Here is a 25,677-nt window from a genome sequence, read left to right as displayed (position 1 = left end):
CCATGTGCAGTAGTAAGTTTATTGCAATGACAATGAAAACTAAAATCTACAAAAAACCTACTATGTCTTATAAAGAGCTAAAAGATTTAGTTGAGGAGCAGTTAAGGGTGAAAATTTCAAGTGCCAAATGTAAGAGAGCTAAAAGGTTAGTGATGCAAGAATTGAGTGGGAGCTATAGAGCTGAATATGATTCATTAGAAGCTTATGCTGAAGCTCTTAAAAGGAGTAACCCTGGGACAATAGCACACATAGACCTATGTTCACAAGGTTTAAAAGAAGGGAAGAGGATTTTTAAGAGAATGTTTGTCTGTTTTGATGCATGTAAGAGGGGGTGGAAAGCTGGGTGCAGACCAATCATAGGTGTAGATGGCTGCTTTCTAAAGGGGGTTTGTAAGGGACAATTGTTATCAGCAGTTGGTAAAGATAATAATGAGCAGATTTACCCAATTGCTTGGGCTGTTGTTGATAAGGAAAACAAGAACAACTGGAACTGGTTCTTCTTGTGGCTTCAAGCTGCTCTGAATCTTGAAGAGGGAAACAAAATAACAATAATGTCTGACATGCAAAAGGTATGTGTTTTACTTATTTTCTGTTTTGATAATGATTTGCTTGTCTCAATTGTAATGCTTTGATATTGATTGCAGGGGTTAGTAGCAGCTGTCAAGGCTGTGATACCAGAAGCTGAGCACAGGTGGTGTGCCAGGCACATCCTTGCCAATTGGTCCAAGAAATGGAAAGGACCAAAATTGCAGAAGTACTTCTGGACTTGTGCATGAAGCTCATTTGAGGAAGACTTGGCTCAAAATTTGAAATTGGTTGCTGATGTTAGTGAAGATGCAGTCAAGGATCTTCTCCACTACAATGTCCACACATGGTGTAGGGCTTATTTCAGTAGCAGATGCTCAAGTTGGACAGTTGACAACAACATGTCTGAATGCTTCAACTCATGGATAAGGGAAGCTAGGCACAAACCAATTATGTCTATGCTTGAAGATATAAGGTTGAAGATTATGACAAGAATTGCTGAAAACAGGAAGTTAATCAGCAGATGGAAAACACCATGGAGCCCTACTTGCATGGACTTTTTCCAAGATGATAGGGAGCAAGCAGCAGAGCACTGTGAAGCTGTCTTTAATGGAGATGATGGATTTGAGATAGGAGAGGGTGAGGACAAACATACTGTTTTTCTGGACAAAAAACTATGCACATGTAGGGCATGGGAACTCACAGGTATCCCATGTCCACATGCCATGACTGCCATTGTTCACCTTAAAAAAGAGCCTAAGGATGCAATTAGTCCATGGTATCATAAATCAAAGTATGAAGCTGCCTACCAATATTCAATGCAACCTGTCCCTGGGAGGAAGTTCTTTAACATGGACAGATTTCAACCTGTGGAGCCACCTCCAGTTCCTAAGCTTACAGGAAGGCAAAGAAAGAAGAGAATTAGGTCAAGTAATGAAAATCAGTCATCCAGCAAGCTGTCCAAGAGAGGCCAATCACAAACATGTGGCAAATGTGGTGACTATGGCCACAATAAGAAGAATTGCCAGAATTTAACTATGCCAGAACAGGTCATCTAGCTTTACTTTTATATGTATTTGTATTAATGTGGTGACTGTGTATTTGTATTGTATTTGTATTTTTGATATTTGGTTTGTGTTGTATTTTGGTGTTTGTTATCTATTAATGTGGTGACTGTGTATTTGTATTTTTGATATTTGGTTTGTGTTGTATTTTGGTGTTTGTTATCTATTAATGTGGTGACTGTGTATTTGTATTGTATTTGTATTTTGATATTTGGTTTGTGTTGTATTTTGTGTTGTATGAGGCCTTTAGAGGGTCTTATGGATATGAGGCCTGTAGGGGTGTTTTGGATATGAAGCCTTTATGGGAGTTATGGGTATGAGGCATTTATTGTGAGTCCTTTACGGGTGTTTGATATAAATGCTTCTAGGATCATTAACTTCTAGGCCTTTAAGATTGGTTATTTTGCTTTTATTAGGTACCACAAAGGGCTCCACCAGGTCTTACTAGGGCTGAAGAGACCTCAGCCTTTATAATAAGGCCTCATCACCCCTCGGCAGGCCCTACTGGACCAGATCAGGCCTCAAGCAGCAGAGGACCATTATCTCAACCAGCTTCCCATACTGCTCCAATAGGCCATACTGCTCCAACAGGCCTTTCAAGAAGCCAACCAGCAAGCAGTGAACCACCAAGAAGGCAGTATAATAGAAGAACTCTCCATGGTCAGAGGATGCAGGCAGCCACATTAGCAAGGAGAAAAACAGGCACAGTGGGAGTGGGATATTTTGATGACCCTAACATCGGATCAACAACAACAGATGTAAGTTCTTTCCTTTTATCAGTTCTAATGTTTGAGTGTTGTATGCATTTTCATTGTCTTGTTTTGTTTTGCAGCCTGGGATGCCAACAGAAAGGGTTGTAACTACTGCAACACATGGAGGTACTGCTCCAATGGAGATTGATCCTGATCCAGAAGTGAGGTTTCCAATTCCAAATGAAAGGGACTTAAGGATTAACAGAGTGCGCACTCATGTGGCAAAGAAGCATTACAAAAGATCGATCAAATTTACCGGAGATGGCTCTGAAGTCAGATATACCAATAACCTGCCCTATCAACCTAGAGGATTGGAATTCAGGGGGGAACCAAGCATAACCACAACTCAACTTGAACATCAAAGAGATGTTATGGTTCAACAACAAACTAATAGAGGCAATCCACCAGGCCCGTGACTTTGTACATGACTGTTTATAGTCATTTTTTGGAATTACCTTTTTGAAACTGTTATAACTTCTAAAACAGTGGGGTACTTTTGGTTATAAGTTCATATGGAACTTGATTTTGTTTTTTTGGGTTCAGTCAAGTTCTTTAGGAACTTTGCAACTTGTAATGCTACTGCAACATTGTTCAAATACAAGTTTTATGTTATTCAAATTGTGCTAACATTGTCAAATAATTGCATACTTTAACATAACTAACATAATCTTTGAGTCACTTTCTTAACACAACTAACATAAACTAACATAAACTACTACATTGTTCAAGAGAACAGTTTACATATGAAAATTATAATAGCAAACAGAGCAACAATGTAGGCATACTTCTTCTTCCTATTAGCAGCCACAACTTGTGCTTTCAAGAAAATTTGATTTTTCTTGATCTTCATAAATTCTGTCCACAGTTCATCAACTTCATCCGAGCAGCTCTGGCCTCCTCCAATTTGCCTCATTTGATAACCTTTCAAGCTTTTCAGTTGTCTTTGCAAAAATCGTTTTTCCTCTCTAAGCTCATTGATGACATCAATAGACCTCTCGTCTTGTGGATCATCAAATCATTCAAAAAACTTGCACTTTCTACCATTATTAGGATCCCTTTGCATTTACATCAAAACTAGAAAAATCATGAACTGGTTAAATTATAAATTAGTTACTTGCATCTGAAAAACGGCAATTGAAGAATCTCCTCCCTGGGTTATCATCGGTCCATGAAGTTCTTCGTGGAGCTTTCAGCCTCATTCCCCCAACTCTACAAAAACAAAATCTCGGTCGGCCTTGATAATTAAACTGAAGTTCTTCTCTTTTATGGGATGATACAGACGAAGAGGAAGCCATTCACGTTTGGAATTTGTGGCTGATTTTGTATGATTAAGAGTCAATTCGAATTAGGAGTAAAATTAGGGTTAGGTTTTATAATGAGAAAAGTTGTTTGATTTGGGGAAGAAGAAGGTGTTTTAATGGGCAACGGTAACTTTTACTTTTTTAGGAAAAGGTGTCAAACAACCCCCAATGTTTACCCCATGTTTTTCTCAGTCAATTATTCTTGCCACGCTGGATACCTGTGGCAGGGAATGTTTGCCACGTGAGCGAGCTTAACGGGAGAAGCTGCTTCCGTTAAATGGTGTGTTTTTTTTGTTAAGGAATGTAACATGAGGGTCATATTTGAGATTGGAAAAACATGAGGGGGCCAAGTGAGCTTGGAGGTAAACATGAGGGTCATTTTTGTACCTTCTGCCCCATATCTATATAGTGCAAGAACAAAAAAAAGAGCCTACATTTTTTTAAGGTCTAATCACTTATAAAAGCCTTTCATTTTTAAAAGTTTTTTCAATTGCACCCTGACGTTGAAAAACTCTCTTAAAACTCTCTCACCTTTAAATTCCATTCCAATTGCACCCTGACGTAGGAAAATCCTCTCAAAATCCTCCACCTTGAGATTTTTTTTCAATAGTATCTTAAATTGAAAATTTTTATAGTTTTGATTTTAAAAGTTATTGGATATAATTTTAGGAAAAATGATTTTTTACATTGTTAATAATATTAGTGTTTAATTAGAATAAAGATTAAAAATAAAAGATAATTTTAAATTTTTTTCATGTGAAAAGAGGTCAATTTAATACTTTGGGGTATAGTTGAAAAAGAATCTAAAGGCGGAAAGGTTCTGAGAGGATTTTCCTATGTCAGGGTGCAATTGAAAAAAAGTTTAAAAGTGGAGGGCTTTTGAGTGATTAAACCTTTTTTAATAAAGTAAATAAAATTTAGGCAAAAGCTATACGAAAAACCTCTTTAAATTATTCAAAAAGAGCATACAAGTCTTTTTACTTATCTTTAGTCACTTAGGCTCTCAATAGTTTTAAATATTGCAAATAAACCGCATGCTTAAAAACCCAGAAAAACAAGAAATAATTATAAAGGGCTTCAATGCTCTTTTAAAAAAATTAAAGAGACTTTTTGCAACGTTTAAAAATATAGAGAGCCTAAATGGCCAAAAATAATTAAAAAACTTATGTGCTCTTTTTAAATCATTTAAAAAATTCTACTACACTTTTGGCCATAAATTTATTACTTTCTTTATTTTCTACTAGTGAAATAAATTTCAAACTTTATTTGTTTTAGATAAATGAGGTGTATAACAGCTTTCATCCACAAAGTAGTGGAAGGAAAACAAATGAGAATAATACAACTCAAATAAAAACTAAGCTCGAAATTAAAAACAATCTAAGCTTTTGAAGACATCTAATCTGGAAAATGGAAAATTTGGATGATAAGATTTGTAAAAAATAACGGCCTTGCAAATACACTTATAACAAGAAGATTCATTCTTGAAAACCTGGAGAATGATTTCTAATAATATAGAATGATAAATAATCGACAAAAGAGAAGATTAGAAGTACTTACATCATGCAAAAATGTCTCGAAAGTGAGATTAATTTATTAAGTGATGATTTTAAAGCCTAAGTCTATAATAACTTAATTAATCTGAGCTGCCTTTCCCTAATCCAGTGCAAAGGTGTATTAAGCTACTTGTGTGATAAATATTTCAGAGTTTTTCTAGTGCCCTTTGTTAAGTGTTTTAGCTTTATATTTATAGATAAGGATTAAGTTAGGATTTTGTGTGGCTTTTGGTGAGGACTCGGGTTTATTAAGGGGTTTAGGTTGGTTGTTCATGAAGGAAAACGTTCCATTTCCTTGTTGGTTATGTGAATCAACAAGGAAAATTGTGAAATTAATAATTCTATTTAAATGTAGCGACGACATGCACACACTTAACGTAAGGGTGCACGTTAGAGGAGATTAGAGAGAAATATTACGGTTGACAAAGAGGCCGTACAAGAAAGGCTTCAGCCTATATCTAAGGAATTTGAGCGTGACCAGGGTGTGGCTTAGTGGGAAATGATCCTACAAATCCTTTAGAAACATATAAAAGCATACCTGATTGCAGCATTAAAAATTAAAGCAATAACACTAAATAAAAGTACCCGAAGCATTGAGAGGATGACTTACTAAAATACACGGGGTTTTAGGCGAGTAAACTTTTATCTTCGGAGGGTGGGAGATCAATGTCATTATCATCGTCATTAAATGGATGAATTCCACACTTCTTTATCAATTCACTGCTGTATCCGCCTTCATCTACAATGTAGAATTCAAATGAAGCCTTGGTGAAACTGTAACTGAAGTTGAATTCAGTTATGGAAGACCAAAAGAAAACATGTTCTGATTGGAAGATCATGTTTTTAGCGTCGATTATGTCTTCGGATTGGAAATGAATAGTATGTCCTGACTTTCCCTCAAAGCTGCATTTGCATCCCACTAAACGGAAATGACGAGAAGGATAGATATTTGGAGCAACTACAGCACAAAAAGCAAGAGCAATGAAGTGACGCGGGTCTGGTCTCAATGAGTATGACAGATACGATCCACTCTTATTCTGATATCTCATCCTTGGCGGCACTTCACCTCCAACGATATTCAGTCCTCTTCCAAATCGAACATGTAATTCTTTGCCTTCTTCAAGAAAATCCTGTAACATAAAAAGAATAGCCACTTTTAACTAGTAATGTAAAACATGAGATGGGTGAGAGGGAGATAGAGAAAAAAGCTTCATGAACATTACGTAGGATTCCGGAGAACAATGTGATGCCACAATAGGTCGATCGCTCAACAGTACATCATCAATAATTTCTGTACATGCATTTAGATCCAAATTACCGCAATTTGCAGCATCTATCGACATCAAAAAATCCATGTTTTTTTGTGAGAATGATATTGATTTCAGAGACTCACAATTTCTCACAACCACGTGTTCAAGTGCCGATGGGATATCTGATAAATGTCTAAGTCTTCTGCAGTCTCTTAAATCAAGTTTCCGTAACCGTGGAAGTTTCTCGAGGCAATCAGTTGGGAGCTCCTCTAGATTATTTCCTGCTAAATATAAACGAGCCAATGACACTAAAGAGCTGAAGCTGTTGGAAATTTCTAATAGGCCACAGTTCTTCAAAGAAAAGCAACTCAAGCGGGACAAACCATTTGTGAAAGAAGGCAATTCTAGACCTTTGCATCCATCACATGATAAATCTATAAGCTGGGATAATTGGTTGATGGACGATGGTAGTGTTTTTATGCCACTTTCAGCTGCACGAAGCCTCTTCAGGGATTTTAAATTCCCCAAGTTTACTGGCAATTCATTGATATTTAGACATTTGTTTATGACAAGAGACTTAAGAGACTTCAGATTGCATATACTATCAGGAAGATTCATCAGTTTTGAGCATCCCTCTACATCGAGCCGTTCCAGACTTTTCAATTCACCAATATTTCTAGGTAGACTTTCGAGCCACGTGCATGATTTTAACCTCAACTCTGTGAGTCCAGAGCAATGTCCAATTGACAAGGGCACATGCTGTATAGAAACTTCATTTAAAACTAGACATTTTATGCTTGGGGGAATTTTCGGAAATTCAGATATGCTGGAGCAGCCGTTAAGAGAGAGAGAATTTAGTTTTCCCAAATGAAGAAAGCTCGAAAATCTGCAGAGGTTCTTGCAATATCCAAGATCCACATCAGTAAGCTTGCTGTCATACTGTATAGACGAGCAGATCTCAACCAAACTTGTGCAGCCTCTCAAATTTAAAACCTCAAGTTTTGGAAATTTAGACAAGTCTGGAATTTCTATTAACTTCATGGAGTAGCTGAGGTCAATAAATGTCAAACTTTCTAGGGGCTGCAATGACAAAGACACATCAAGAATGCATGAGCACATCCAATCTCTATAGCATACCTTAATCTACTGAAATAGGTTAGAATACTAAAACATACCTGATCTCCCATGAAAAGACGTTCAACATTGTTGTGAATCAAATGAAGTTGAACGAGATTTTTTGGGCAAAATTCTGACGGCAAAGAATTTAAAGGGTACTGATACCAATGTAGATATTTTAGCTTGTCCGGCAATAATCTAAAGCCTTCAGACAGGTTCACGTTTATATCTCCACTGTGAGGACCGTAATTTTCTTTAATGCAGTAAAACGGATAGTATATTTTAAGGAACTTGATTTTATGCATCCTCAGGAAGGCATTTGAACTTAATGTCATATCTCTAATTTTTGATATATCTAAAAATATACCCTCAATTGAACTTGTCCCCTGTAAACATAAATTAGTAGGAAAAGTAATGAATTTATAACATTATATAGAAGATTTAAGGCTTAATTATTTAAAAAATCTAACCTTAAATTTTTTTTTCGTTTATACCATAATCTAGAAAAACTATCACATATCTTATAATCTTGTCTTTATATTTCACCTCTACCCAAATTTCAAAAAAAAAAAGATAAATTTATTTAGAGTGTTTATCCCATGCAACCGTTGCGCCACGTCATTTTTACATCAAGCCAATGAGCATTTGCGATAGGGAATCTTTTAATTATTACTTATTTTTTTTATCATTCAATTTTCCACATGGCTAACGCACAATTGGTTTGTTGCACGAATGACATGGCGCAACGGTGGTGTGCAATAATTTTTCATTTATTAAAGACAAAATAGCAAGAAAACCCATAATTCTGCCCTTTTTTCGCACAATACTATTTTCTCTAATTTCTTTTCATGGCTGCCATTTTTCGAGATTTTTTTTCTTATCACTACCATTTTTTCATGATTTCTTTTCATCGCCACAATCTTTAAACAAACCACTACTACAGCCAAATGTTGGTTCCTCATGTTTTGTACTTTGATAAACATGTCACACCATGATCACTTGAAAGAGAAGTTAACTGGATCTGGATCATAGATAGGCTGCCTGAAGTTAAGAGATCAGAGATTTCCGAATGTATGGATAGCGGCGGCGGCACGCACCTCTGGATAGCGGAGAGAAGGGTGGTCGACTGGTCGGCTCAGAGGTTGTGGAATTTTTAAGTGAGAGTGATGGAGGAGAAGATTACATGGTAGTGATTCCAGTGATGATGAATTTATATACAGTTGTTTAAAATGTACGACAGAGTAATTTTCTCATTTGATGTGGCGTTGGTTGTGCTATTTGCCTTCATCGCGACTGTATTCCCTGCAGTCCTAAATATGAAGACGGAAACTTTTATTGCCTTTATTGTTGGTTTATGGATTTAGTCTGCTAAGAGTTCTTTGCGCAAGTTTATGGATTTGGACCCTGTTGAAGTAGATAGAGAAGCACTCTGATGGAAAAGGGAATGTTGGTTATTCAAAGAGAAAATTACAAGAAAATGCCAAAACTGGACTCAGTTTTCACGCGGTACCTTCTTTTTGATATAGTTTACATCAACACCATTTTTATTACAATATCACCATTTTTCTCTAATTCTTTTCACCCAACACCCTTTTCTTATTAAACTGACATAGCATAGCCCCTTGTTTCACTCCTATTCTCTTCTCTCCTTCCTCATCTTATTAAATATGTTTCAATTCATTCTCTGTCAACGAAATCGTCGGCGCCACCTTCTCTATTTTGAATTTTAAAATCTGGATCTGGATAGCCATCTGAACCATAACAATATACGGCGGCGCTTGAGAAATCGGAGATGTGGGTTTTCTGAGTTTCTCTTTTACTAAATCTATTGCACTTAGCGGAGGCGGTGGGGGCGATGTGGTGGTTGAAGCGGTGGCGGTAGATGATAAAGAGCAGATTGCGTCCTCCTCATCCTAATTCACCAGCCATTTAACTTCTCCTACAAAACAACAACAAACAAACTATTTCCTCAGTTTTTTTCTTCGTTTCTCAAAATTCAAATATATAATTAGCTCAAGAACAAAGCTGTAAAAATAATATGGGTCATCATAAACAAAAATGCATGAACAAATTTGTGATATGTGTTGTTTGAACTTTAATATAATGAATTGGTTTTGTTATTTGATGAATTTGATGGATGGATGGTGGTTTGGATGAGTTTATGGGTGGGTTTTTTTTTATAGGAACCGAATCTATACATGTTTGCCATGGAAGTGTGGAGCTTGTTGATTCTTGGTTTGAATTTGGATTCGAATACAAACTAATTGCATAACAGATGCAAGTGAAAGAAATGAAAAATTGCAAAACAAACCATTTATTTTGAAAGAAATGAATTAATGACATCTCAACTTTTTATGTTTTACTCTTATTCCAACTTATTTTTTGTTCAATTGATTGTTTAAGTTAGTCAATTTTTTAATGATTTGTATCTCTAATTTAAATGTCTGCACTGTGGAAAATCTTTTTCATTAGATACATATTTGATACATGTATAATACATATTTGATACATATTCGATACATATTTTTGGTGGCGGCGAAGGTGGGTATTTGGGGATGGGAATTGGCGGTTGTGGTGGAGGATTGTTTTGCGGTGGTGGGTTTGATGGGAGTGAAAATAAAGAGATTAATACCTGATAAAGAAATATAATGCAAATTGTTGATACCGGTAATCTCCACCACCAATACCACCACATCTTTCAATTGCCTGCTTTGATTCCCAAATAGAAAACCTATTTGTCTAAGAATCAAAACAAGTACCAAATGCAGAAGAATAAAAAAAAGGGTCGAAAAAAATAGCAGCCATTTGAGAATTGGAAATTGGAAGAGAGAGATGGAAAGATAATGCATGTGATGTGGGTGGACAATTAACTCAGTGTGTGTTGTTTATATAAAAAGTGTATAAATTTGTGAATAGCAAGCTGTTGATCATATTATTTATATAGCGAATACATCTCCGATACATATATGATACATCTCCAATACATCTATTGTACTGCTATTTTCGATATATTTTAATAAATTTTTCTAATACATATTTAATACATCTCCGATACATACTGGATACATACTCAATCGTTTGAATTTTTTTCTTATTTTTTATACATCTTTTTTTAATTTAATATATATATATATATATATATATATATATATATATTTGATACATTTATAAGACGTGTTTGAAAATTTTATTACTTGTATTACATATATATTTTGTATATTTATTTGATACATCTCCGACATATAATTTATTATATATATATATATATATATATATATATATATATATATTTACTAAATTTATACACGATAATTTTTAAAAACAAAATGCACTGAATAGATACATCCAACATACATAATTTATACGTGATAGATATTTTTAAAATGTACTGAACAGATACATAGTTGATACATAGTTGATACACACTTTGGATATTAAACTCCCTAGGTCACTAGGATTACCTCGAATTACATAATGATCACTAAACTTCATTTTGTTACAAAATGGTCACTGAACTATATCTTTTATTACAAAGGGGTGTCACCCATATAAAACGCATCGTTTTCATGTTTAAGTTGTTACAAAAAGAATACTAAACTTTTCATGAATTACAATAAAGTCATTGAGATATAATTTTTATTGCAAAAAGGTCACTGAACTATGTACCTTTTTGTAATTAAAGCTTGCCATGAAAGCAAAAACGTTGCGTTTTATATGAGTGACACCCCTTTGTAACAAAAGGTATAATTCAGTGACCATTTTGTAACAAAATCAAGTTTAATGATCATTATGTAATTCGAGGTAACTCTAGTGACCCAAGGAGTTTAATATCCTACATACTTTATACATAATATGTACATCGTGAATATATAATTTATACATACTATACATGATATATACATTGTAAATACACATTTTAGGGCTGGAAGAAAGAAAGACTAGTGGGCAATGCTGTTTTTATTAGTTATTAACATGATTTAACAATGGTGTTTGTGTGATTTGAATTTTAAATTTGTTTTATGTTTCTTGATACAGTTTAGTTTATTCTTGTGTTTGGATCATTTAATTAAAAGTTTTCATTGTAGTATTCCTTTTGTTCTGTTTTTTATTTCAGTAGCATGATGTTGTTTTTTTTATGTACGATACATGAATCATACATGTACGATATATGAATCATACATGTATCTAACAAATACATGTCCAGAAAATATTTTTAGTAACACAAGCCAAAATTGATACAGATTATATTATAAGAGACATTAAATATCAAGCAAAACAACAAAATTCTATTCATTTTCACCACATGTTTAATGCCATACTCCTCAATTCAAGCAGCTATACACAGAAAGTACAACAGTTTGAAATTTAATGAACAACCCATAAACAAAAATTAAAAAAAGAACAAATATGTAACTATAATTAATCACGATTTTAGGCTTTTTGGCATATTTCGGCAGGTTTTCCGATTGTATCTAGCTTGTCCACATCTTCCACATTTACCTTTTTTTTTTAATTTTCCCACTTTGATGCGTACCTTTGCTTTTTGGACCTTCCAGTGTTTGTCTTCAAAATCATCATATATATTTGAATCTTTCCATTTGCTTTTGTGCTGTATCATAACTGGGATTGATTCCATCTGTATAAAAAATTAAATCTGATTAGATCTAGTAAAAAATTACTTTTGAGCTTTTTAGATCTTGTTTTTTTATGTAAAAGCTTATTAAATATACATATAAGATACAATGTGTTTCATGAGTAAAATAGAAAATTGTACCTTGCACTTGTTCAACAATGGCGATAATCTCTGAGGTTGAAGATGACGAAGATTTAGCTTTGATATTTTCTGTGTATAAATTAGGTATATGAAATTGTTTTATTAATGAGGAAAGAATATTGCATTATTAACAGAAAATCAATCACATACCAGGTGTCGTAATGGGATTGGTTCACAATTTCCTTTTTGAGTGAAGGAATTACAGATCACGTTGTTTTTATTTTCTATTGCTACTGACATCATGCGCGCGCGTGTCAGTTTCTAATTGGAAAGGTGCTCATGTAAAGTTTTGTTTTTTTCTGGTGCAAATGATAAGAATCTTAGCTGATTGGTGTTTGTTGTAAAAGGTAGGCGTTTTTGGTATATTTTTGTTATTTTCTCTTATTCAAATGTTGGACCATATAATACTCTGTATTTTTGGTATAAGTATTTATTGGATTAATTATGTTATTTTAGCCAATTGGAGCTAAAGATAAGGTAATTTCCGTAAATAAAACGGAAAATAGAATTTTGACGAGGGATGAATTTTAATAAAGTTGGATTATGTTATTAGATTAAATTAATTGGAATTAAAATTTATCTCGTATTTGGATATAGAGATAAACATGTCGGGATTTAATGGAAAAATTGGAGAAATTTCCATTAAATAAAATAAATGACTTTAAAATGGATATTTAAATAATATCCGTAAATTTTATTAATTGGATTATTTTAAGAGAATCTATAAATATTTGGAATATTATTTTAAAAGACGGGTTTCAGCGCGACAAATAAATTATACGGTTAAATAACAAAATTTTAAGGAAAAGGCAATAATTAATATGTTTGGATTAGTTAAAAGGATCCCGTATAATTTATAGACGTTTGAAAAATTGGATTTAAACTCGGTACAAAAAAAAACAACTTGGTTAATTCTAAGATTATTACCTAAGGATTTTAAATTAGAAATTGAATGGTGAAAGTTAACAGCTTAAAGGACCTAAAAAAGCATTTTGTCAAGCCATTTGTGTCATTTACATATGAATATTTGTTCTTCAAATATTCATTTCCAGCAAACATAAAGAGAAGAAGAACTCCATCTTCTCTAAATTTCCTAAAACTTCTATTCATCACCAAAGCTTCATTTATTGTCCATTTTGAGCGATTTTCGCGGCGTTGGAACGAGGGAAGGATTCCCTACTGATCTGAGACTTCAATTCAAGGTAAGAAATTCGAATTTCAGTTAGGATTTAAGAACTCTGGGGCTGTTTGTGCTATGGAGTTGTGGATTGATGATTTTGATGGTTAAATCATGTTAGATTGCCATAATTAGATGAGTTTAAATTGGGTATTCATGTGTCGATGGGTACCTTGTCTTAGGGGCTGAATTTAATGTTTAGAGGTAGGGTTTATGAGATTAAAGAACAAGATAATTAAAGGTTTAATTGATGGTTTATATATGTTTCTAAGTGAGTTTGTATGAAATTTAAGAGAATTCTTATGGAATTGAAGTGAATTGCTTTGTTGATGATTTAGGGTGATTATTGGCTGATTTAAAGGACAAAATAGGAGCTGAGTTCAGGCCATGGGAGGCCTGAACCCGACCTGCTCGCAAGAGCAGCAGGTACTGCTCTTACGAGCAGTCAGCTTGCTCATCGAGCAAGCTAAGGCTTGCTCGACGAGCAAGCAGGGCTGCTCAGAGAGCAGACCCTATGGTCTGCCCTAAGAGCAGCCCAGGTCTGCTGTAAAAGCAGACCTTCTCCGGCCAATGGACAGGCCGGAGATGGTGGTGGCGGTGACGGTTAGGTGCCAACCTAACCACGCTATTTATCGAGTTAAAATGTTGATAATTTGGACAAGTTGTTAGAGGTAAATTGTATGTGTTTGAGACTGGAGTTTTTGGGTTTAAGTAAACTCTTAAAATGTTAAGGATTTAGCGAAACTAAATACAAAATATGTTAAGTAATTTCGTATGAAAATGCTAGATATTCAAAAGTGTAGTTTAAGAAAGAAAGTGTTAAAAGTAAAGGAATAGTTTTAATTCAATTATAAATACTTGAATAAGGATTTAAAGATAGTTTATTTAAACGAATTGTTAAAAAGATAAATTGAGGAGATTAAGTGTGTTTAAGATGAAAAGTGTCAAAGAAAGGGTTTATATCGATTTAAGTTCATATACTTAAATATAAGTTTTAAGTTTATTAAATGAACTAAGTTTATGGATAAAATATAATATAACATTATATTTTTATTTATAGATTCTACGAACCATATGACTGACGATTTGAAGGAAGTGGGTGATTAAGCGACGTGCCGTTCATTTTATTTGCTTGTTATTATATTTGGATTAAGCGATCGAGGTGAGTTCGCGATTTACTTTCGAGTATTATTATTTTTATATATAAATAGATACATGATTGAATATTTTAGTTTTAAACTTATGTGTTTACAAATAGAATTGATGTTAATAATACTAGAGATTCATTAAGGTATTTTTAAATAATAAGTTTTTGATTTTTATTAATACTCTATTTTATGCTATAAATGATTAAAATAGGTTATATTTTATAAAAGGTCGCATACGAATAAAGTTAGAATTATAGAATTTTACATTTTACTTTATCATCGAATTATAATGTTCGTTGATTTTATTAAGAGCATCATGGGATAAAAATAATTTTGCCATATCGTAGATACGCCTTCGAAATGATGCGTATCATTTCAAATAGCACGAAGCGTATAATAAAGATGCTTGTTTATTCTAAAAGCTTAAACCTTATATGTTTAATATAGAAGTTTATAACGCTTTAATAAAGTACTTGTTACTTTAATAGTTTTTATTAAACGTATATTTATTACATGAAATTATACTAAACCCAATAAGTGACCCGTGGCAAACGAGCTACCTATTGGGCGTCAATAGGCTGTGTGATCACCAGTACTGATACGAGTTTAGGCGTCTATGGTCAATGATTTGAAATAATAAATTATAATTATCGATCGATTAATGGAATAAGGAGAATAAAAAGAATATAGACACAAGGTAACTCGGTTGAACTATCTCGGGACCTGTGTCTAGTGGGTAACTCGGTCGAATTATCTCGGACCCACAACTTGAGATTAAGTAGTGGCATGAGTAACTCGGTTGAACTATCTCGGGACTATGCCACGTGGTAGCGGGTAACTCGGTCAAACTATCTCGAGACCCGGCCACTCGGACGATATGATTCGAAAAACAGTTATCGTCGATCATGTCCAAAAATTCCGTAGCACTTGGGTTTAGGGTTTCGAACGGATCCGATATTGGAAACTATTAAATTATATTTTATGTTTATTATCGAAGTATGTTTAATCTATTGTTTGTTATAGAGGTATATTTAATTTATCGTTTATTATCGAATTATGTTTAATTGTAAGTTACTGATTGATCATAAAGCAAAGTATAGTTATTGATAATGCGACCTCATTTTTAATTATAATACCGTTAGTAAATTGTGAACTCACTCAGCGTTGTCTGACCCCCAACAGTGTTTTCTTTCAGGATTAATATATGACGATGTGGTCGAGCTTCCATTCATTGTTCCGGAAGTCTCAGTTATGGAAAGTTTTATCCTTCTTAGAGCTGCAGTAGTCATGATAATAGACCTAGCCGATAGCAAATGATTTATGTTGTTTTACGCCTTGTACTATAAATATATTTTCGAAAAGGAAATTATCCAGAAATTTAATATATGGTTATTTGGTATGTTATACAGGGTGGTTTGTGTGTTTTTAACAGGTGAAGTTTATTAAACTTACAGTCGTTATATTGCCAAACTTTTAAAAATAAAATGCTTAAGTTTTATAATGATTTTTAAACGCGAAAAATTTTTAGGTAAAATTTAGGCTTGCTACGGGTTTCGGAACCTAAATTTCCATTCCCTAGCGCAGGTCGCAGCTCGAAAAATCGGGTCGTGACAGACCAGTTATGGAGGAGACAAGTACCCACTATATGCATTTGGATAGGACTGATGATGATGTGCGTAAAGGGACTGAAGAAGTAGAAAAAGATCATCAAAATGTTGATGATGATGTGCGTAAAGGACCTTGCATTTGATACTAAATTTTAGAAATATTATTTTAAATTTGAGAAAATATATATTTTAATAGACTATTCTTGAGTTGCGTTAAAAATTAAAAAATATATATAGTTGATGCTTTATACATACTTGATACATCTCTAATACATATTTGATACATCTCGATACGTACATTTATTATCAGTTTGGAATTTATACTATAAATAGATGATTGCCAAAATTTTATATTATGGATATATTTTTGATAATATATTTGATATATTTATTGAATCAACTGACTAATTCGATCTGTTCGTTTTTAAAGTTTGAAGATTTTAGTTGATTTGATTAGTATTATTACATATATTTGTTTATACATATCATGTCAGATACATAAGTCATACATCTCCGATACATATGTGATACATCTCCGGTACATAATTTATACGTGATATTTATTAAAAATAAATAAATTAAACATGATATATACATTTTATAGATGTACTTAATAGATACATCGCTAATACATGATTTTTACATGATAGATACATTTTTTACAACATCTTTTTTTTAATTTTATTACATATATTTTTTATACATATTTGATACACATCTGATACATAATTTAGTCATGATAGACACATTTTTTATTAAATTTATACAAAATATATATTTTTCTAAATGTACTTAATTAAAAGATACATCTCTGGTACATAATTTATACATGATAGGTACAATTTTAAATGTGTTAAATGGATATATTATTGATAGATCTAAGGTATAATATAATGTATAAATTATGTACCAGAGATGTATCTTTTAATTAAGTACATTTAAAAAAATATATATTTTGTATAAATTTAGTAAAAAATGTGTCTATCATGACTAAATTATGTATCGGAGGTGTATCAAATATATATAAAAAGTATATGTAATAAAATTAAAAAAAAGATGTTGTAAAAAATGTATCTATCATGTATACATCATGTATTAGCGATGTATTTATTAAGTACATTTATAAAATGTATCTATCATGTTTAATTTATTTATTTTTAATAAATATCACGTATAAATTATGTACCGGAGATGTATCACATTTGTATCGGAGATGTATGATTGATGTAGTTGACATGTATCAGATATGTATAAACAAATATATGTAATAATACTAATCAAATCAACTAAAATCTTCAAACTTTAAAAACGAACAGATCGAATTAGTCAGTTGATTCAATAAATATCTCAAATATATTATCGAAAATATATCCATAATATAAAATTTTGGCAACCATCTATTTATAGTATAAATTCCAAACTGATAATAAATGTACGTATCGAGATGTATCATATATGTATTGGAGATGTATCAAATATGTATAAAGCATCAACTATATATATTTCTTAATTTTTAACGCAACTCAAGAATAATCTATTAAAATATATATTTTCTCAAATTTAAAATAATATTTCTAAAATTTAGTATCAAATGTGAGGCCCTTTACGCACATCATCATCAACATTTTGATGGTATTTTTCTACTTCCTCAGTCCCTTTACGCACATCATCATCAGTCCTATCCAAATGCATATAGTGGGTACCTGTCTCCTCCATAACTGGTCCAACATTTGAATAACCCACATTCCCTTTTCCATCACTGTGCTTCTCTATCTACTTCAACAGGGTCCAAATCCATAAACTTGCGCAAAAAACTCTTAGCATACTAAATCCATAAACCAACAATAAGGGCAATAAAAGTTTCCGTCTTCATATTTAGGACTGCAGGGAATACAGTCGCGATGAAGACAAATAGCTTAACCAGCGCCACAACAATGAGAAAATTACTCCGTCGTACATTTTAAACAACTGTATATAAATTCATCATCACTGGAATCACTACCATGTAATCTTCTCCTCCATCACTCTCACTTAAAAATTCCACAACCTCTGAGCCGACCAGTCGACCACCCTTCTCTCCGCTATTCAGAGGTGTGCGCCGCCGCCGCTATCCATATATTCGGAAATATCCGATCTCTTAACTTCAGGCAACCTATCTAAGATCCAGATCCAGTCAACTTCTCTTTCAAGTGATCATGGTGTGACATGTCTATCAAAGTACAAAACATGAGGAACCAATATTTGGTTGTAGTAGTGGTTTGTTTAAAGATTGTGGTGATGAAAAGAAATCATGAAAAAATGGTAGTGATAAGAAAAGAAATCGTGAAAAATGGCAGTGATGAAAAGAAATTAGAAAAATGGTATTGTGCGAAAAGAACGGCAGAATTATGGGTTTTCTTGTTATTTTCTCAAAAAAGAAATCAGAAATAAGGTGAATTGGATCCAATTCAGTAAGCTAAATTGGATCCAATTCATACACTGACCCGCGCGTTTGACGCGCGGGTTAGTGTTGCTTAATCTGGTGCACCAGCTTGATGGTGCACCAGCTGACGCATGTGGTATTTCTGAAATCTTTTAGGAAAAGATGGTATGGTTTGTAATAAATAGTAAAACAATTGTATAGTGTGATAAGGAAGGGCTTTTTATGGAATTTTTGTGAGTTTCTCTTTATTAAAAACAACTAAATGTAAAGAGTATCTTTCAAAAGTATACTAAAAACGGGTACTATTTACACGTGTACCTTTTTATCTTCATTCTTTACTTTTGCACCTATTTTTATCAAAAGTTTACAAATAATACGTAAAATCTTATTGACTTTTCTTTTAATTAATGACTGACGCGCGTCAGCGCAGGGCTCAGCCCTGCATGCGGGCACATGCATAACTGATGCATGGCTTCTCCTATTCTTTTTAAAACTTCCTTGTATTAAAGTATAAATAATTTATTTATTTAAATTATATAAATTTTGAAAAATACTAAATTAATTTTAGTTTTAATTTTAAAAATAATATATTATTTTTTGATTAAATTTTAAAATATAAAAATACACAAATAATACAATTCGAAAAATATAATTTATGAGTTATTTATGTTATATAATTTTTAAAAATACTAATACTAATATTAATTTTAATATTAATTTTATTTTTAAGAATATAAATATATAAATTTTTTGACTAAATTTAAATAAATATAAAAATGCATAAATAATACAATTTAAAAAATATAATTTATGAGTTATTTATAAAATACATTTTTTATACATACCGAACACGGGTCTGATGTATAAAAATGCATTTATTACATATAAATTTTGTATCAGAAATATATTTATTGTTAAAAATATATAAATTATATATAAATGATGTGGAAAAAAATATACATATCATGTATAAATTATGTGTCAACGATATATCTACTTAATGTATTTACCATGTATAAATTATATCAACGATATATTTATTAATTATATTTAAAAAATATATCTATTGTGTATTGATGGAGTCTGCCTTCTGAACCGGTGAGTGAACCTGCAAAACAGGGTAGAAGCTAATCGGACGGTGGTTGTCCGATTAACTCTCCGATGCTAAAGTCAGTCTAGAGCTTTGAGCAGCGTTTTGAGTATATGAATGTAATTGTGATTCTAGGCATACCTCGTGCTCCTTTTATAGTAGTCGAATATACCTAGTAGAGTTGTATTAGGCAGGTGAATCCTACTTTATAGGGATTCGGCCATATCGTAGAGATTCTCCTGATTTGTCGGGATCTACCTTAATCTGATAAGTCCTATTTAGGAACGTCTTCCTAAATAGTCTTATCTTCCTAAAGTAGAGCTTATCCTTCCATATGTAGTGTTTGTGTCCGAATAGGACAATATTTCCATACTTAGTCGTTTACCCGAATCCCGGACCTGACGCGCTCTCGGCGGATCATGTAGGATTCGGTCTTTATTAGCGTGTTACCGAATCTTAGAGATTCGGCATCTCCTTCATATCTTTCGGTCTTCAGGGGGAGTCTGGTGTCGCCTGAGAGTGGATCTCCTGCAACTCGGCTCCATTATACTTACAGTAGGATTCGGTATCCATCATTAGCCCCCCCCCGCAAGTGAGCTGAAGTAGTTTGGCATTTATGCCTTAGTGGATTTTAGCTCTTTTGGAGCTGAGTTCTTTTATATGGGCGAGTCGTTTTGTATTCCGGGCGAGTCGTTTCATATGTTTGTGGGCGACGTTTCATCTTTAGTAAGATTCTGCGTTGCCACGTGTTGTCCATCAGTAGAGGGTTATGACTGGATGAATGACAAGTGTCTTCGTGCGCTATTAGTTGGTCCTTATTTGTAATTATGGGATCTCGTCTTTTCAGTTTCTTTGGTTCAGGCTATATAATTGCTCATTTTCTTTCATTTTCTTTCTTCTTCAACCTTTGCTTTCTCTGCAACTGCTAACCTTCGATTTCTTCAAGCTTTCTGTGGGTTTCCTTCTTCTGCTGTCAAGATTCCTCGTTTTCAAATTGCTCCTTACCTTTCTTTTGATCCTGCGTATTTGCTTGCGAGGTATTTTACCTTTTCTCTAATTTAATTTCTTGGTAGTTTTTCAGTTTTGATTTTATTCCTTCTGTTCTTCTTGTTCTTCGTCTTGTTCTTCGTCTTTTCCTTTCATTTGATCTTTTAGAGTTTTAATTTCATCATCATTCCGTGTTTCCCCCCCCCCCCTTTTAAAAATTTTAAAATGTCAGAAGTAACTGAGGGGGCGAAGGGTGCTCGTGACGAGCTAGAATATACCCGGAGCTCCTTGTCAAGAGAGCAGATACTTGGTTATGCCGAGGAATTTAACTTTCCTGAGTCGTATGTTATTCTGAGGCCGGCAAAATCGTATCGGGCGAATCATAGCACCGATTCGCCTTCCAAGATAGTAATTTTTCATGAACAGCTTTTAGCGGGTCTTAGGTTTCCCTTAGAGTCTTTAATCGTAGAGGTCTGTCATAATTTAGGTGTTCCTTTGGGTCAACTGCATCCGAACGCGATTCGCCTTCTTTGTTCTTTTATGGAATCGTGTAGGGTTCGGATGCAGGAGCCTTCGCTTGCTCTTTTTAATTATTTTTATGTTTTCTCCCGCCGAAAGGGTGAGGAATTTATTTTTGCTGGTGGTCGACCGAATCGATCTCTTTTTAGTCTTCCTTCTTCTTTGAAGGGTTGGACCCCTAAGTTTTTCTTGGTTCATCACTCTTCTTTCTCCTCTTTTTCGCGGAGTTTTACTTCTAGTAAGGTTTCGCTTACTAATGTACCTGATCTGGATGATGGGGAGAAGGACTTCGCCCTGTCTTTGCTGTCGGATTGTCGTTTTGATAAGCCCAAGTACAGCATTCTTTTAGAACAATATTTGAGTCGTCGTGAAATACTTTTGGCGGGTCTTCCTTTAGAAGGTATTTTTCTAATCTTTTGTTGTTATGTTTTTGTTTTGTAGGATGTCAACTTCTCTTGAACATTTGCTTGACAATTTTCATGTCGATATGACTGTAGATATGGGCGAGGTCACCAGTGGAGTTCCTAATCCGTCTACGATCGCCGTACCGGATCCAACGCCTGATTCGGTGGATCTTGGTCCTGCTTCCGGCGATCAAGTTCCTGCTGTGACTTCTGAGTCGCCTTTGCTTCCTTCGAAGGAATCAGCTCCTTCTCTGAAGGGGTTGCCTACCGGCGGTCAGAAACGTCCTGCTGAGGACCAGGCTGGAGCTTCTGCTAAGCGTCCCAAGAAGAAGAAATCTTCTGGGGTGTCTATCGAGGAGGCACCTCGGTTTGCAGCTTGGGCGGACGCACAAGATCCGCCTCGACTTTCAAACGTCGCCATTCTTCATGCTTGCATGGAGAATATTATGATAAAAGAGGACATTGAGTCCATTGATCGCGAACATGGCGATAATTTGGCTGAGTTCGCCTGTCTCGGCGGTTTTTCGGTATGCTTTTTTTCTTTTGTTTTATATTATGATTTGCTTCTCCTTTTTTCTTATTTGTTGCTTTCTTTCTCAGGTGGTCCAGTCCATCGCTGTTTTGGAGCGCCGCCGAAGGGATGCGGTGGATCAACTGAAGAAGCTTCAGAAGGATTCCGAATCCTGGCTCTCCGAAAGACAGAAGATGGAGGAGGAGGCTGGCGAGGCGACTGGTCTGATCCAGCAGCTGAGGTCTTCCGTATCTGCCAAGACTCGGGAGATTTCCGCTTTAGAGGCTCGGGTTCGAACTTTGTCCGAGGAAGTCGAGTCTCTACAGTCTTCTTCAGGTGCTCTCACTAAGGAGAGGGATGATCTGAAGAAAGAAGAGGGGCGTCTCCGCCGGCGATTGGGTGACTGGGAGCTTTTATTCCCAAGTCATGACTCAGTACCGGTTGGCGATCGGGGCAAAGCTGCGGGAGCAGAATCCTGGCGTCGATCTTTCTGGAGTCAATCAGTTGGATCCTGCTTCTTTGGCGAAGGAGGTGAAGGCGAAGCTTGATAAGCAGAAGCAAGATGCTCTGAAGAAGGCTTAATTTTTATTTTCTTCTTTCTGTATTTTTGCTTTTTTGTATTTTTTGCTTTTGCCTTATTTTGTATTGGATCGTAGGCGGATCCTTTGTAATTTTGCTTCTGTTAATCTAATGATCTTTTGACCATTGCTTTTCTTTAGTTGTAGAGTTAATCTAAACTCGTTTGTTATTTTGAGAAGTTAATCTAAACTTCTGCTGGTGTAATTTATTTGTAGGTCCGAACGGATCCTTTTATTTATTTGACTCGGACGAGTCTAAATTATTTTTTTAACTAAGATTCAAACGACTCTTGTTAAATTGTATGTATTAGGTCTCGAGCGAGCCTATAAGATTTGTTTCGCCAAATCGCCTTTTATTTCAAAAATGGAAATAAGTACATGCCATGAATTAATTTATTGATAATACTTTCTCAGGTGTTCTACATTCCAATATCTGGGTACCATGGACCCAGTTATTGTCTTTAGTCTATATGCGCCTTTGCCAGTAGCTTCTTCTATGATGAAGGGGCCTTCCCAATTAGCCTGCATTTTCTTTACTCCTGCGTTTCCTCTGCCAACTTCCGCGTTTCGTAAGACCAGATCGCCTCTTTGAAATTCTCTAAAATTCATTCTTTTGTTATGGTATCTTGCAGCTTGCTTCTTGTATGTAGCGGCTCGGGCTGCCGCTTCATCCCTTCTCTCCTCTAGTAGGTCTAGACATAGCCTTGTTCTAGCCTCATTAGTTTCTTCTTCTAGATAGTTTACTCTGATACTGGGTATACCAATTTCTACTGGAATTACTGCTTCAGTGCCGTAGGCGAGCCTGAAAGGTGTTTCGCCAGTTCCTTTTCTAGGAGTTGTTCTGTATGCCCATAGAACGCTGTATAATTCTTCTGCCCAGTTCTCCTTATACTGAGAAAGTCTCTTTTTTATTCCTTGTGCTATGGTTCGGTTGGTGACTTCTATCATTCCGTTTGTCTGAGGGTGCGCCACCGAAGTAAATTTCAAATTGATCATTAGTCCTTTGCAAAATGCCTTGAACCGCTTGCAATTGAATTGTTTGCCGTTGTCTGCTATTACAGTGTGGGGTATGCCGAATCGGCATATTACTTCGTTCTTGAAGAATTCCTCTACTTTGGCTGCGGTGATGGTTGCGACAGGCGCTACCTCTACCCATTTTGTGAAGTGCTCTATTGCGACGATTAGGAATTTCACTTGATGTTTTCCCGTTTCGAACGGTCCAACTATGTCAATCCCCCAAGTGGCGAACGGCCATGGGCTTTCCATTGATCCTTGAGGCACTGCTGGTACACGACTGATGTTGTCGTGTCTTTGGCATTTATCACATTTCTTGACTAATGCTTTTGCGTCTTCTTTGATGGTCGGCCAGTAGTATCCCTGGAGTATTGTTTTTCTTGCTATGGTGACTGCTCCTTCGTGCGCGCCGCATATTCCTTCGTGGATTTCCTTTAAGATGGATTCTCCTGTCTGAGGCGAGACGCACCTAGACCATGGATGAGTTAATGAGGTTCGGTAAAGAACTCCGTTGTGAAAAGAGTAGTTGGCAGATTTTCTGATGGTGCGAATGGCTTCGACTTTGTCTGTTGGTAACTCGCCGCGGTCTAGATATTTGATCAGTGGAGTCATCCAGGAGTCGGCCTCCTCGATTGCCATGACTTCTGTTTTTCTGGTGCTTGGCGATTCGAGAATTTCCTTTAACTGCATTTTAGCGAATAGATCTCCGAGTTCTGACGCTGATTTGGCGATGGCGTCGGCTTCGGTGTTTTCCTCTCTCGGGATTTGAATGATTTCCCATTGTCCTCCTTCTGCTTCCAGCTGTTGGAGCTGTGTTTTGACTTGACTCAGGTATTCGATCATCCCTGTTTCTTTGGCTTGATATTCTCCCTTGACCTGATTTACCACCAGCTGGGAGTCGCTATAGATCTTTAGGATTTCCGTTCTTATTTCTAATGCGAGGCCGAGGCCTGCGATTAGGGCTTCATACTCAGCTACATTGTTGCTGGCGGCGAATTGGATGTTTACTCCATATTCGAGTCTGATTTTTTCGGGTCCTTTGAGGATGGCTCCTGCTCCAGCTCCTTTTTCATTCGACGCTCCGTCTACGTGGAGTTCCCATACCAAGGCTGGTTTGGGTTGGCCAGTCTCGGTTGGAGTTATTTCTGCTACGAAGTCCGCCAAAGCTTGTGCTTTTAGAGTCGGACGAGGTTCGTATCTTATGTCGTGTTCGCTGAGTTGGATGGACCAGTGGACTAATCTTCCGGAAGTTTCTGGTCGTTGGATCGCCTTTCGCAATGGTTGATTTGTTCTTACCACAACGTTGTGACTTTGGAAGTAGTATCTCAGCTTTTTAGCTGTGGTCAATACGGCCAGTGCCATTTTTTCGATCTCGGGGTATCGTGTCTCCGCGCCCTTCAGGACTCGACTAATGTAGTAGATTGGCTTCATCTCGTTATCTTCTTCCCTCACCAGCACTGTCCCGATGGTCTCGTGCGTGGTGCTGATGTATAGGTATAGTGTCTCCCCTTTCAGCGGTCTGCTTAGCAATGGAGGGGTGACGAGGAACTTCTTTATTTCTTCAAAAGCGTTCTCGCAGTCTTCATTCCATTCAAATTTTTGTGTTCCTTTGAGGGCTTTGAAGAAAGGCAAGCATCTTTTTGCTGAGCAAGACATGAATCTACCGAGTGCTGCGATTCGCCCGTTGAGTTTTTGAACTTCATTTATGCTTCTTGGTGCCTTCATGTCCATAATTGCCTTGATCTTTTCGGGGTTCGCCTCTATTCCTCTTTGAGATATCATAAATCCCAGGAATTTCCCGCCTTGTACGCCGAACGTGCATTTGTCAGGGTTCAGCTTCATTCCAAACTTATTCAGTATGTTGAATGTTTCTTCAAGATCTTTT

General features: G+C 35.3%; 1 protein-coding gene and 1 long non-coding RNA gene across 3 annotated transcripts; one reads left to right on the top strand and one right to left on the bottom strand.

The window, feature by feature from the left end:
- Positions 1-2,959: 2,959 nt before the first annotated feature.
- Positions 2,960-7,950, bottom strand: LOC126677392 (disease resistance-like protein DSC1). 2 transcript variants are annotated; one of them, XM_050371976.2, is made up of 4 exons: positions 7,621-7,950; positions 6,419-7,525; positions 5,806-6,325; positions 2,960-3,550 (listed from the first exon to the last, which is right to left on the bottom strand). In XM_050371976.2, the coding sequence occupies exons 1-3, from the start codon at positions 7,894-7,896 to the stop codon at positions 5,822-5,824; spliced, it is 1,887 nt and encodes a 628-aa protein (XP_050227933.1). In that variant the 5' UTR covers positions 7,897-7,950; the 3' UTR covers positions 2,960-3,550; positions 5,806-5,821. The 2 variants fall into 2 exon arrangements, with proteins under 2 accessions (XP_050227933.1, XP_050227932.1); XM_050371975.2 differs by having other exon boundaries at positions 3,011-6,325.
- A 5,419-nt stretch (positions 7,951-13,369) lies between these two features.
- LOC126676797 (uncharacterized) lies at positions 13,370-16,089 on the top strand. The gene is made up of 3 exons (XR_007640418.2): positions 13,370-13,537; positions 14,573-14,674; positions 15,843-16,089. It is a non-coding gene; the product is annotated as an uncharacterized LOC126676797 (long non-coding RNA).
- The last annotated feature ends 9,588 nt before the right edge of the window (positions 16,090-25,677 follow it).

The sequence above is a fragment of the Mercurialis annua genome, linkage group LG4, assembly GCF_937616625.2.
Source record: "Mercurialis annua linkage group LG4, ddMerAnnu1.2, whole genome shotgun sequence".
Lineage (NCBI taxonomy): Eukaryota > Viridiplantae > Streptophyta > Magnoliopsida > Malpighiales > Euphorbiaceae > Mercurialis > Mercurialis annua.
This window is presented reverse-complemented; position numbering and strand designations above follow the sequence as displayed.

Coding starts and splice junctions, on each gene's coding strand:
- LOC126677392 (XM_050371976.2), bottom strand. CDS start 7,896: ATGACATTAAGTTCAAATGCCTTCCTGAGGATGCATAAAATCAAGTTC. Junction 7,526..7,620: donor GTCTTTTCATGGGAGATCAG/GTATGTTTTAGT, acceptor TTGTCATTGCAG/CCCCTAGAAAGTTTGACATT. Junction 6,326..6,418: donor ATTGTTCTCCGGAATCCTAC/GTAATGTTCATG, acceptor TTTATGTTACAG/GATTTTCTTGAAGAAGGCAA.